This window comes from Carassius carassius, chromosome 18, assembly GCF_963082965.1.
Source record: "Carassius carassius chromosome 18, fCarCar2.1, whole genome shotgun sequence".
NCBI lineage: Eukaryota > Metazoa > Chordata > Actinopteri > Cypriniformes > Cyprinidae > Carassius > Carassius carassius.
The window spans coordinates 18,049,834-18,062,235 of record NC_081772.1 but is presented as its reverse complement, the minus strand read 5'-3'; the positions used below and the strand labels follow the sequence as shown (position 1 = coordinate 18,062,235).

At 36.1% G+C, this 12,402-nt stretch overlaps 1 protein-coding gene across 1 annotated transcript; it reads left to right on the top strand.

The window, feature by feature from the left end:
• Positions 1-12,101, top strand: LOC132091904 (protein LBH-like). The gene is made up of 4 exons (XM_059497990.1): positions 1-154; positions 5,753-5,862; positions 9,082-9,247; positions 10,099-12,101. The coding sequence occupies exons 2-4, from the start codon at positions 5,776-5,778 to the stop codon at positions 10,143-10,145; spliced, it is 300 nt and encodes a 99-aa protein (XP_059353973.1). The 5' UTR covers positions 1-154; positions 5,753-5,775; the 3' UTR covers positions 10,146-12,101.
• Positions 12,102-12,402: the final 301 nt, after the last annotated feature.

The window sequence follows — 12,402 nt, the reverse complement described above, 5'->3', positions numbered from 1 at the left end:
TGACTCGGGTGAGTGCGCATGAAATTACAGTCGCGCGCTCTGAGGTAACAGCTTTAGTCTGGGAGAATCTGACTTGAGTCTAGCAGACACATCCACTGGAAAGAGCAGCAGTCACGGGCTTTACGCGGAGAGCCAACACTTCAGAAGGCTACAGGTATGAGCACTTTACACACCGGCCGTGCAAATGCCGTGCACAATGCGCGCATGAGCTTGAACACTGAGGAATCACCAGAATTAAGTGCACCAAAATTGTTGCACGATGTGTTATATATTTTCATGCGAGTGATTTCGAATAGGTCTAGCCTGTTATAGCCTGTATTGAAACAAGTTTCTGGTGCTAACGCAATATTTTAAATAACAACACGAAAATTTAGAATTACTCAGCTCAGATATTCTTTGACTAATGATGCGCTCTAATTAAAATAATTGTCAAAAATAGGCTGCTCTTCTTATCTGTGTTACTTTGCCATTATCATGCGTTCAGATTTGATCTCTTATTATAGCATCAGCATCATTCTGATATTAAAGCAATAGTTCTGAGTGACATCATTTATTCACCCTCATACCTTTCTAAACCCACATTCTTTCTGAAATGCATCCTGGCACTAATTAAGAGTCACGGTAACATAATCTTTTTACTTGACGCTTTTTAGTTAGATAATCTTATCTAATTATTTGTTGGAAAAAGTGATATAACAACAACGAATAGTTCAAATCTGGGTGCTGACCAATACCTGTGCAGGCTTTTGTTGCATAAAAAGGTCTAATAAAAAGAAAAATAATACATTTTTTTTTTTTTTTTTTTACATTTTTAACGGTGTTATTGATATTCTGAATAATATTAAAAGACACTCTGGCCTTGCTATAGCATGGTTTGTGCATAACAACACTCCTTTCACCAACTAACACTTTCAGGAAAGTAGTTATGCTAGTAAACTACCAACGTTTATGTAACAGAGATTAGATTGCTGTAAAAATAAAATATTAAAAATAAATAAAAAAGGAAGAAAGAAAATGCAAGTCTTAGGATGCAATGAAAGTGAATTGTGACTGAGGGTCAGAGGCAAATTGGGATTTGGGGGCCCCAGGCAAACTATAGGAATGAGGCCCTATATATTTGCACACATTTACCTAGATCAGGGGTGGAGAACGTCGGTCCTGAAGAGCCGCAGCCCTGCAGTGTTTTGCTTCAACCCTAATCAAACACATCTGAACAAGCTAATCAAGGTCTGAAGGGTTACTAGAAAGCTACAGGCATGTGAGTTTTATTTAGGGTTGGAGCTGAACTGCAGGACCAGAGTTCGGTAGATCAACCTTGAGACTTTTTAACCTTTTTTCTTTTTTTTTAGAAAAGGGATGAGTCAGAAGTATAAAAAGTTATATTCATTTAAAATGGGGTTAAGTGGGTGAATTTTTGCACTGGTCTGAACAAAACCTATAGATTGGATCACTGAAAATGCACATTCATTCTCTGCTAGTTGGAGGCTCTTGTGGAATGTCAGAAATGTATCGGTTTTTCCCGATAACAACTGTAAACAAAGCAGCGCTGCACTCATAAACGCTACTTTAACAGATAAAGTGAAAAAACTGCCATCAATACTTTTCTGAAGACAGTCGGTTCCCTTCAGAGATTCATTTATATAAAAACTTGAATTAGCAAGAATGAGAAAAGTGTGTAAAAGCCTATATTGACTAGAAAAGTCTGCTTATGAGTTAGGTTTCCAGCGAGGCCCTGGGCACCAGGTATATTTTTCATGTTCATAAATACAATTTGTTCTCTGAATGACTAATTTTCTGTTTAAGACTCCTCATATGAGTGTCTGCGTGAGGCTGAGTTGTGAGAGAGGACACGGGTTGCCAGATCCAACTATTTTAAGCGTCTTTGGACTTGTCTTTTCCTCTTAATTTTACACTTTAGAACATGGGTGTCAAACTCAATTCCTGGAGGGCTGAAGCCCTGCAGAGATTTGTTCCAATCCTGCTCCAACACACATACCATGTAGTTTTCAGATAAGAACTTGATTAGTTGGATCAGGTCTGTTTAATTAGGGTTGAATATAAACTGTGCAGGGCTCTGGCCCTCCAGGATTTGAGTTTGACACCCCTGCTTTAGAAGGTAAATAAAATGGGAAGTTGCAGTTTAGGGTTAGCGATACCTTTATCTTATCTTTTTTGCGAAATATTTGAAATATTCGGGTTTTATTCATTTTCATAGCAATATCGGGCAACACTGATCGCCAGCACTTAAACTGACAGTAATCAAAAAAGCCCACAGACAGGTTATTGCTGATATGATTCCACATTCGGTAAGAAAAATGCAAAAACACCATGATATTATCTGTCAGAAACGTTATCAATGCTATTAAAAACAGTAGCATTTAACACAAGTACACAGATAGATATGTAGAATATGTAGGTTACAGAATGAAATAAAATGTGCAAACACACAAAAACACATTCAGTATAGTAGTTACATTTTCGCTAAAACATTAATAAGAGAACTAAATGTATCACCTATATAGCAATGGTTATTAATGAAAACTATAACAGTAATACATGTTGTTGCATACATGATAAACAAGTGATACAATTATCAGACATGATCGGAGATGCAGACCGTTGTCATGGTAATAAACACCATAAACAGCTACTGTCTGCGTTTAATGCACATCTCGTATATGAAAAGCATGTTAGGTGGCCCAAGGCGCTTGGTGACCTTTGCCTAATGGGTAAGTCTGCCCCAGCTGAGGGTATCCGTTGGTGTTCTACAGAATAAATAAAGCCATAAGGGTTTGGAATAAGTTGAGGGTCAGTCAATTTTGTCAGAAGTTATATTTTTTGGCAGTAAAAAAATAAAAATGAAGCCTTGTCAAATTCATTTTATAACTACATTATGCAATTCTGATGTACATAAAAACAGATTTCTAATGTCTTGAAGTTTGACCATTTCTGTTGTTGCTTTTCATCACTTTATTCATTGATTTATTTTTTCAATTTTGCATGCGACGGTGTGTTTTTGTTTTGTGAAATGACTTGTTTTGAAGTCAAGCTCTGGCTTTATTGACGGTGTATTGTTCTCAACAGTCAATAATCTGAAATATAGTGTGTTATTTGAAGTGTGTTTTGGGCATGCTTTGTGATCGCAACATTTAGTTCTGAGTTTTGCTATTACTCCAAGCTAACTGTAGCTCGAGTCATTTCAGTATCAGTCATTGCCTAGATTTGAGTAAGATTTTCCATGTCACCAGGAAGGGGGTGAGGTCTGTCGTTGCACCCAGTCATATTCAATTATTCAGATACCATCTCTATTTTTCACAGAAACTCAGAGCCACACATAGTTAGACACCTTAAAATAGTAGAAAAGTAGAAAATAATGTCTCTAACTAACCACCATGCACTCCACAGGGAGTTTACTGAACATGGGATTTTCTTTAAAACTGCAGATACTTAAAAGTGTCCCACAATAACACCTGCACTGTTTTTTCAGGGATGCCCGTCTGAAAATATTTTGATGGGCATATGAAGTCTTTGTGTGGCCGCCTACAAAGCCAGTCTTCCAAAGCGTTTTGTCTCACTATAAATGGCACCAACCACACGCACAGCCCTTTGATCCCTCACTCAAGCCCCTTTTGTCTTTGCCGTTCACTTTCAGCAATGAAAAGGCATGTATGCTAACAAGGGTCTGGGGAGTGAGCTGCATTTGTGCTGGTCACTATCAACATAATAGCGAGCACGAATCAGTCCATTTTCAACCAACATTAAAGGCAGAGAACATAAACAGCTATGTTCCTTTATCTGTCTGCCATCCAGCATCTGTTTGCTGCTAATTAATCTGAACAGTGCTTTTATTAAAAAGGTTATTATTTGGGGATGGTTTTTCATGCTCTGTCTTTAAACTGCTGTGATCTTTGATAGCAGTGTGTAAGATTGTAGCTTGTGGGTCTGTTTTATCAGGTGAATATGTTGTTCTTTGGTCCAAATGGTTTATTTCTTCACCGTTTCATTTTCACTATCCTTTAATCCTTTTCTTTGATAGTTCTGCTTATTTCTACGTTCTTTCATCTGCTCACCCTCAGTTTTTCCACTGTATCCCTCGTTCTTTGATTCATTTGAGTCACCCAGTTCCCAAATGGAATGGAAACTGCAATGATAAAGTATATTATCCTCGTACCTAGAGCTTTGGTTTCTCAGATAAAACCAAAATATATTTAAAGTGGCGGATCTGTAGTGAAGGACTCTCTCACTTCATCTGTCACCTGTCTAGCTTTAGAGCTTTGCTGTTTCTCATTACATCAAAGCATAAGAAGCATCATTGTGGACTCTTCACAGCCTTATCTCAGATCAGCTAAGCCTGGATACTGGTTTTATCCATGCAAATGATCAGGTGATAGTATGTGTGTCATCAGATTTAAAAAGCAGGTTTGTTGTGTGCATGTGCAACATTGTATGCTTGCTTGTGTGCATGCCGTTAATGCAGTATTTAATAATAAAACCGTAATATAAAATCAATAAAATGCTACAAGGTTACACACTATTACACCGTGAAACTAAATTATAAACTATATACCAAAATCTCATTCTTTATCAACTAAATACCATGTGTGCTAATGTACGTTTTCATGGTAAAGGGCTGTGTTAGTCACCCAGCCTTCGTCATTCCCGCAGGACAGTGTGCATACAGTATGTGGCATGTGGAGGGCTGAAGATTCAGCCTTCAGGACCACCAGCTGGTCCACGTCGCATTAGACAGATCATGCAGCAGATAGATTATGCAAATGTAAATGTATCCAGTCTGTCCTGTATATTATTTAAGCAGTATCACACTAGCAAGAGTGCTGTCATAATATTGCTCATTAAACAAGGAGCTGATACTCAAGAACTTACATTTTAGGGTATGTTTACATGATACCGATGTACTAAAAATGGAAAGGTTTTTCCTTTGGGTTTTTGTAAAGTTTCGTTAGTTGAGTACAAAACTTAAAAACTTAAATAGAAATTAATATAAGTAAAAAAAATGTAAATAAAAATTAATGATGACAAAAAAGCTATATATATATATTTATTATTAATATTATAAAGATGTAACAAATGTACTTTATGTGCTTACATCTTCAACTGTCTTTACTAAAGTATTATTTGATATCTCTGAACCAACTGACTACTTTAGGTTACACCAAACAGAAGTTAAATTTAAGATCAATATTATGTAAAAGATACTATGTTGTTACAGTGTAAAATTCAAAAAGTGATGTTTGTTCACTTTACCTTAAGAATTATAAATTAATTGGTTCTGTAAACTTAAGCAAAGCTGTTGATTTTAGTTTTTAATATGGGAAAGATTTCATATACTGCGCACAACTGGACGTTCGGCACCATTCAGTTTCCATCTCCTAAATGAGTTTTGCATTTAGAATGACTTGGAGAACAGCCTTGACATTATTGCGACCCAATAAATTTATCCTCTCGCTTGACTTTAGCTGATGAGTGTGAAAGTAATTTTCTTCGAAAATGGTGCAAGAGCTGATTTGAATAACAAACCATGTATAGACTTGCTCTGCATAAAATCATGGTTGGAGCACATGGATTGGCTGGATGGTTTTGGCAGGATCTTTTCATAGATGAGAAAATAACCCAGCTGTGGTTATTGCAGGTGGCTCATATGAATCGGTCTCTCCCACATTCATAGGCAAATGAGTGGACCGAGCGACGTTGTGACTATCCGAGTGTAAATGCACTTCCTCCTGACTTGTAGGTCTAAGTGTGTCACTGGGCAGCATGACGGAAGTGCTGAACAGCTGTGACTCTGCGGTGGGAGACTACAGTGTGAGCGGTGCGTCTGAGGAGCAAAGCATCTCTTTTCAGGTGGGTTGCGCTCCTCTTAGTCAACTGGCCACAGGAACAGGGCTAATGAAATACAATAATATATACATTCACTGGTCATTTTCAAATACAGGGATTTAACACAGATTATGATCATATGACTCATTAAATGGCTCTTTGCCAAAAATAAAAATAAAAAATAATAATAAAATAGAAAGACAAAGTGAATGTATGGACGCATGGCCGTAGCCAGGCTTTGAAAATTAGTGAGGTCCAGGGGGTTTCTATAATAACCCCCTTATTATAGAATTGTGCTATAATAACTATAAAAACATATAAATACAACTAATTATATACACTAACACTTGAAAAGAAACCGAAATGTACATTTTTGGATGAATGCTCATTTTTAAATCATACCCTATTTATTGCATTAAAGTTTGTTAATACTTTACTATATTTATGGGGTGGATAATTTTATCAGTTGTTTATTATTTATGCAACCATACATATTGCTGTTATAGTTTTTGTTATTTAGCTGATAACTTTGTCTAGGGCTCTTATGAATGTTTATAGCATGATTTGTGAAAGTTTAACTACTATACTGAATGACATAGCATTGACTTCTTAATGGCTAGTGTTTGTGTATTTCATTGAGCCTGTCCTCCAACAAAAAACGACCATATAGGTCATTTGTGCAAGCACCTTATTACGACCTAAAGTATATTTACGTTTTAAAGTTAAGCGCCCTCTAGGAGGCATAAAAATAATGACAGTATCGCGTTGCGTCTGTCGTTATGAAATGACGTATAACGTCATTACCAATCAAAACACACGTTTATTTAAATGCAATGTGTGGGCTTTTTACACCGATCTCACAGTATTTCCTACATATTTTACTTGGTAACATTAATATGAAAACGACCTTTTGCCGATAGGGGCGCAATAGTAGTATACGCTCTGATGAGTCGTATTTCAGGGATTTGGACAAACGACATATATGAGCGTATTGGTTGGAGGACAGGTTGATTTCATTTCATTCTGTCCCCTAAGTTACTTGTTTTACAGATCTCTGCACTAGTGTTCGACTGTGTTTTGATAGCAATGATAACATTTGTGACAAATACACATTCTTAATTATACATGCAGACATTCATATGAGGAGCTTAGCAGCAAAAAAGTCAATCAGAGAACAAATGTTATTTTTGAACATGAAAAATTTACCGAGGTCCGGACCTCAGTGACCTTATAGCAGGCTACGGCCATGCATGGACGTGAAATATTGATTTGAGTTGTTTTAAATTAATTTTTATTTTCTTATATGGATGTTAGCTAATTTAATAGTTAATTTAAATGTTATCGAAAAAATAACTAGCAACAGAACAAATACTTCTATGTACAATGTACATTCGAACAATCTAAAATGTGAATTTTGAATTAATTTGTATAATTGTACTAATTTAATTTAATCTGCAATTCAACCTTTTATTGTGGACATACAAAGTAACATGTCTTCCTCTATTTCTCTTTCAATTTCTGATTCACTGTTTTTTGCATTGCTTGGCGATGTTTTAATTTTTCTTGGGAACTCCTAGTCTTCTGCCAGAAGATTTATGATTACAGTAATTTTTTATACTGAATTGATTTGCAAGATGGCGCCAGTGAGAAATTCTAAATTGTGACAATGAAAAGAGAGAGGTCTGAAAAGCAATATAAGAGACCTTAAAATAGCACCATTATGTTAGATAACGATAACATATTTAAAGCCTGTTCACACCAAGAGTAATAACTAGAACAATAACTGTTTAACAGTTTAATAAACACGTTTTTTAAAAGTTGAACCTTTTTTAACAAGTTGCATTTTTAGAATGCCGTGTCATGCACAAGATAATGCAAAAGATGCATGGCATGTGTGCAACAGTCAAACACGTCCATCTAGTGTATGTTTTGCATATAAAATCAATTAAAAAAATGGCACAGTGGAGTGTGAATGGCCCCATAACAGTATCATTCCTCTGTGTCCTTTATAGTTGTGCTATTGATACTATTCTCACAGAATTTTAGTTTTCGTTCTTGGTGTGTCCATTAAGTGGCATCTTACAAAAATAATTGAGCATTCAGTCCCACGACTGACCAATCAAAATCATCTATTCCAGAGAGCAGGGTAGGAATAGTTTACTTTTTAAGTCATGGTCAGACACACATACCTGTACATGCTGAGTGTTTTTCCGGTTATCTAATAGATGACTGTGATGGGTCTCAGTGGTTCTAATTGAAGCTTTAGCTCCATTATTCATTTCAGCCTGATTGGAGTCCCTTTCATTTTGCTCACATCGCTACAAAAAAAAAAAAAAAAAAAAACATCAGATGCCTGCTCGTTCATACAGCCTGCTGGATGAATTCAGATTCCTCAGACAATCTTTTCAGGAAATGATCATCATTACCCTTTCTTTACCACAGGATGAGCAGTTCTATCATATGCTAGCTGAATGAAACATGTCTGAATGTGTCATTCACTCTGTTATGTAAGCTCTTTCTGTACTGTGTAAACCAACATGCAAAGCACACCCTTTTCCACTGTTGGTGCAGATGCTTTTAGACAATTCACGTCTCGCTTGATGTCCCACGTTGCAGACACGCTCTCAAGACACTCTTGTTCACATGCAATTGTGGAGCAATAAACATACACAGCTTGAGTCACATCCTGCTCTGGTGAACTCAGCTGTGCTATTTAGCAATAGGACTCACACAAGGCTTGAGGTGAATGCCAAACACATTATTCATAAAAACCCATTGTTTTTGATGGAACTGCTGGAGGGGAGATTTTGTAAACATATATTTACTCATATTACAAGTGATGATTGCACAAAAAAAGAAAAAAAAAGTAATTATTCTCTCTGATTGCTTATAATGGGAACGCACTGAAATTTTAAAGTAGGATTTAGTGGTGAATGCTTCCAAGGTTAAATTTTTTAACAGTTTAATAAAAAGGTTAATACATTTTTAACAGTAATTTATTTTATTTTTTTCCAGTAAATATTTGACAAAACATATAATGAATATACAAAAAAAATAAAGTTTTGTGCAGGTTTATGCTAAAATGAACACTTCCAATAGGAGGGTTTAATGAGGTCCTCAGATCTTCTGACAGAGGAAGTAAAGGTCAAATCATGCTGTTTCATAAAAACTGTCAGGACATGTTGAGAACTTCAGCTCACTGAACTGTCATGTACTGTGGCCTCTTATATTCCTGTGTTATAGATCTTCCCAGACTCCCATGAACGGTTCCCGAAGCTTTCCAAACGCTTGCCATCCATCGTGGTTGAACCCACTGAGAGCGGGGAGGTGGAGAGCGGGGAACTCCGCTGGCCTCCTGATGATCTGAGCCCTACAGACGACCCCAGAGACAGACAGGAACAGGCTGCAAGTAAGTTCATGTTAACCATAATAAGAATGTCCCCTTTAAGTTTACTGTTATTCTCTCTAATCTCAATTTTTTTTTTCTTTTTTCCACATCAAAATATTAATTTTAACACATCACATAAATCTTCGTCATACTATGTGCAATACTGAAAACATTTATACGGAACACAAAAGTGGTAACCTAAAAATGGTAACATCTATATGAACTGGTGTTAGTCAAAGATATTATTTAACATATGATTTATACAATTATTATTATTATTTAATTCAGTTAGAAGAAGCTCTTTATGGTTACATTTGCAAGTTACCTTTTTTAAAGTGTACTGTTATGTTTATTTATTTTTTCGATTTTTGAAAAAAGCCTCTTATTCTCATCAAGGCTGCATTTCTTTGATCAAAAATACAGAAATATCATTACAATTTAAAATACACTTAAAAATAACATTTTCTCTTGTAATATATCTTAAAATGTTTTTTTTTTCTTCCTGAGATAGCAACGCTGAATTTTCAGCAGGCATTACTCCAGTCTTCAGTGTCCCATGATCCTTCAAAAAATGATCTACTGTAATATGCTGATTTGATGCTCAAGAAACACTAATTATTATCAATGTTGAAGACAGTTGCTTAATATTTTTGTGGAAACCGTGATATATTTTTCAGGATTCTTTACTTTCTTTTCTGTCACTTTGATTCGAAGTAATGTATCCTTGCTGAATAACTGAAGAAAATCTTTTAAAGCTCTAAAAAATGTTGTAAATTTTCTAAAATTCACTTCAAATGCAGTCTTGTAGCATCAGAGGCAAATGCATTTAAGGAAATCTATTTTACAGGATGTTTATTGTGTTCGTATTTCAGGTGACAAGGCCACAGAAGACAGCCAAGAGGTCGCGACAGAAAACTAATGGGCGAAGGTTGGCACCAATCCAGCCAATCACTGTGAATGTCTTCAGTATGGACAGGAGTGAATTGGAGACTCCACCAGTTAGGTCTGCTTATCATCCACACTAGAGCTGAACGAGGCCTGAGAGACTGCCTTAACTGAGCTAGCTCACGTGCCAAACTCTAGTGGTAGTCAGCTTGAGTTGTAAAAGATCTCCATTAACACCATGATACCCATTAGAATTATAAATTATAGATTGGCATTCATTTATGTATTTATTTGCTTTGGACCAAAGTCTTTCATTCCTTCCTATCAAAAGGACATAGCTTCAGGATATTAATTCAATGTATTATATCAGCATAAATGAAGTGAAAATGGATTTCAGATAACATGTAAATGAACTACAGTGCACAATGGCCAGTGTAGATTTCAAACTCTAAGCCATGTACAGTAGATCTCAGTTTGTTTTCACGTTCACATAGGGTTTCCTTCTTAACATGCTTTCCAGATTTGTACTTATTCTTTGGCACTTGCATTAATCCTCTGTTATTCACATCGCTGCTGCTTATTTACTAGTGTCTGTCAGAGCTGCTGTAAATGTAGCTTTCTTTGCCTTAGACATTTATTTGTAGTTACACTGTATGTACATCATCATTTAAATGAGATTACTGTTTGTATAAATTTTCAGACGGTCATTATTTCACCCATCATAATGTATCTGTCACCTTCCAAAGGCGAAACTCTTTGGTGCTGTTGAATATCACTGTATTCTGTAAGTATTACAGTATTTGAGTATTAGTCTTAAAATATTAATTATCTGTCTGGGAATGGGAATGAATGCACCAAAGTATCACTTAGCATTAAAAGCAGTTATTTCTACATCAGTGCTCTGTTGATTCATCAAATGAATGTATGTAGGATCCAGCCTTGACACATCACTGATTTCTTGTGGGTAGATGTCAAGTACTAGCCAAAGGCGCTTCTAGTTGAATACTGTGTTGACACGAGCAATAGTTATTCTAACCCAGCAGCTCTAAGCAGTTGATGTTTTCCAGCCACAGGCATTGCTAGAGCAGTTTTAGGGGCTTCAGTTCCCCTTGTCTTTCATCTCAACCCTCCTAAAACTTTTCTCTTTAACTGTCGGATCTCTTTAAAATCTGTTATAATCTTCAGCATGTTTGCTCTAACGGATGCAGTATCTGCGGTTAAGTAAGGCCTTTAAAAACTTTTTTTTTACTTCCAAACAAGGTTGTCAAGTTCATATTAGGTGTTTGTCTATACAAACTTTGTTTGTTATAAATTACATTTATCGGGGGTATTTACATTTATTTGAGTTTCGATTCATTGTAATTCTACAGATCTTTCTTCTGTGAAAAACAAAACTGTTAGTTTCATACATGAATGCCAGTGGGGTGCAAAATGACATTGCACCCCATAGAGTTCAACAGTTGTGGAAGTAAAAATCCCATTCATTTTTATTTTTATTTTTTTTCTGTACCGGAGAATTGATAAACCTTTAAGATGGACCTACTGTGAGCTATGTGCTTGCTAATGGATGGTTTGTAGTTTGTTGAAAATGTTTTTTTTTATACATATACAATCAACCTCTTCAAATCAGTTAAATCAAGATTATTTATCCAAGGTAATTGAAATTGGCAATGATTGCAGTTCTTTCCCTCAGTAAAGCTGTTAAATGGATAGTTCATTCGAAATCCTGTCATCAATTAGTCACCACTGAATTCCACCGTATTTTTCCCATACTGTGGAAGTCGATGGCTACTGGCAACTTTTTAGTTACCAAAATTTTTCAAAATAACATCTTTTTTATTTTAACTCTCTTTTTGAAAATCCCTATCGGAAAAAATCAATGGAAGAAATATTACGGGAACCAAGGCTGCTGAAAAAGTTGTCGAGCAGTGCTGCACTTAATTCAGGAGTGTCCAATCCTTCCCCTGGTGGGCCACTGTCCTGCAAAGTTTAGCTCCAACCCCAATTAAACACACCTGAACCTGCTAATCAAGGTCTTAGGCATAGTAGAAAATTCCAGGCAGGTGTGTTGAGGGAAGTTGGAGCTAAACTCTGCAGGACAGTAGCCCTCCAGCACTGAGTTTGGACACCCCTGACTTGATTGAGTGGTAAGGAAAAACAAAACACTGAGACACATTCAAAATGTGATCGTTTATGTTCCACAGAAGAAAGTCATGTTTGGAACTACATTAGAGGAGAACAATACCTTTAAAATTATCTAATTTTTACTCTCTTCAAAGACTGGCTTGTTC

Bases quoted from the DNA above. Each gene is read 5' to 3' on its own strand.
- LOC132091904 (XM_059497990.1), top strand. From the start codon at position 5,776: ATGACGGAAGTGCTGAACAGCTGTGACTCTGCGGTGGGAGACTACAGT. The intron at 5,863-9,081 runs GTGGGTTGCGCT...CCTGTGTTATAG, and splicing joins AGCAAAGCATCTCTTTTCAG to ATCTTCCCAGACTCCCATGA. The intron at 9,248-10,098 runs GTAAGTTCATGT...TTCGTATTTCAG, and splicing joins CAGACAGGAACAGGCTGCAA to GTGACAAGGCCACAGAAGAC.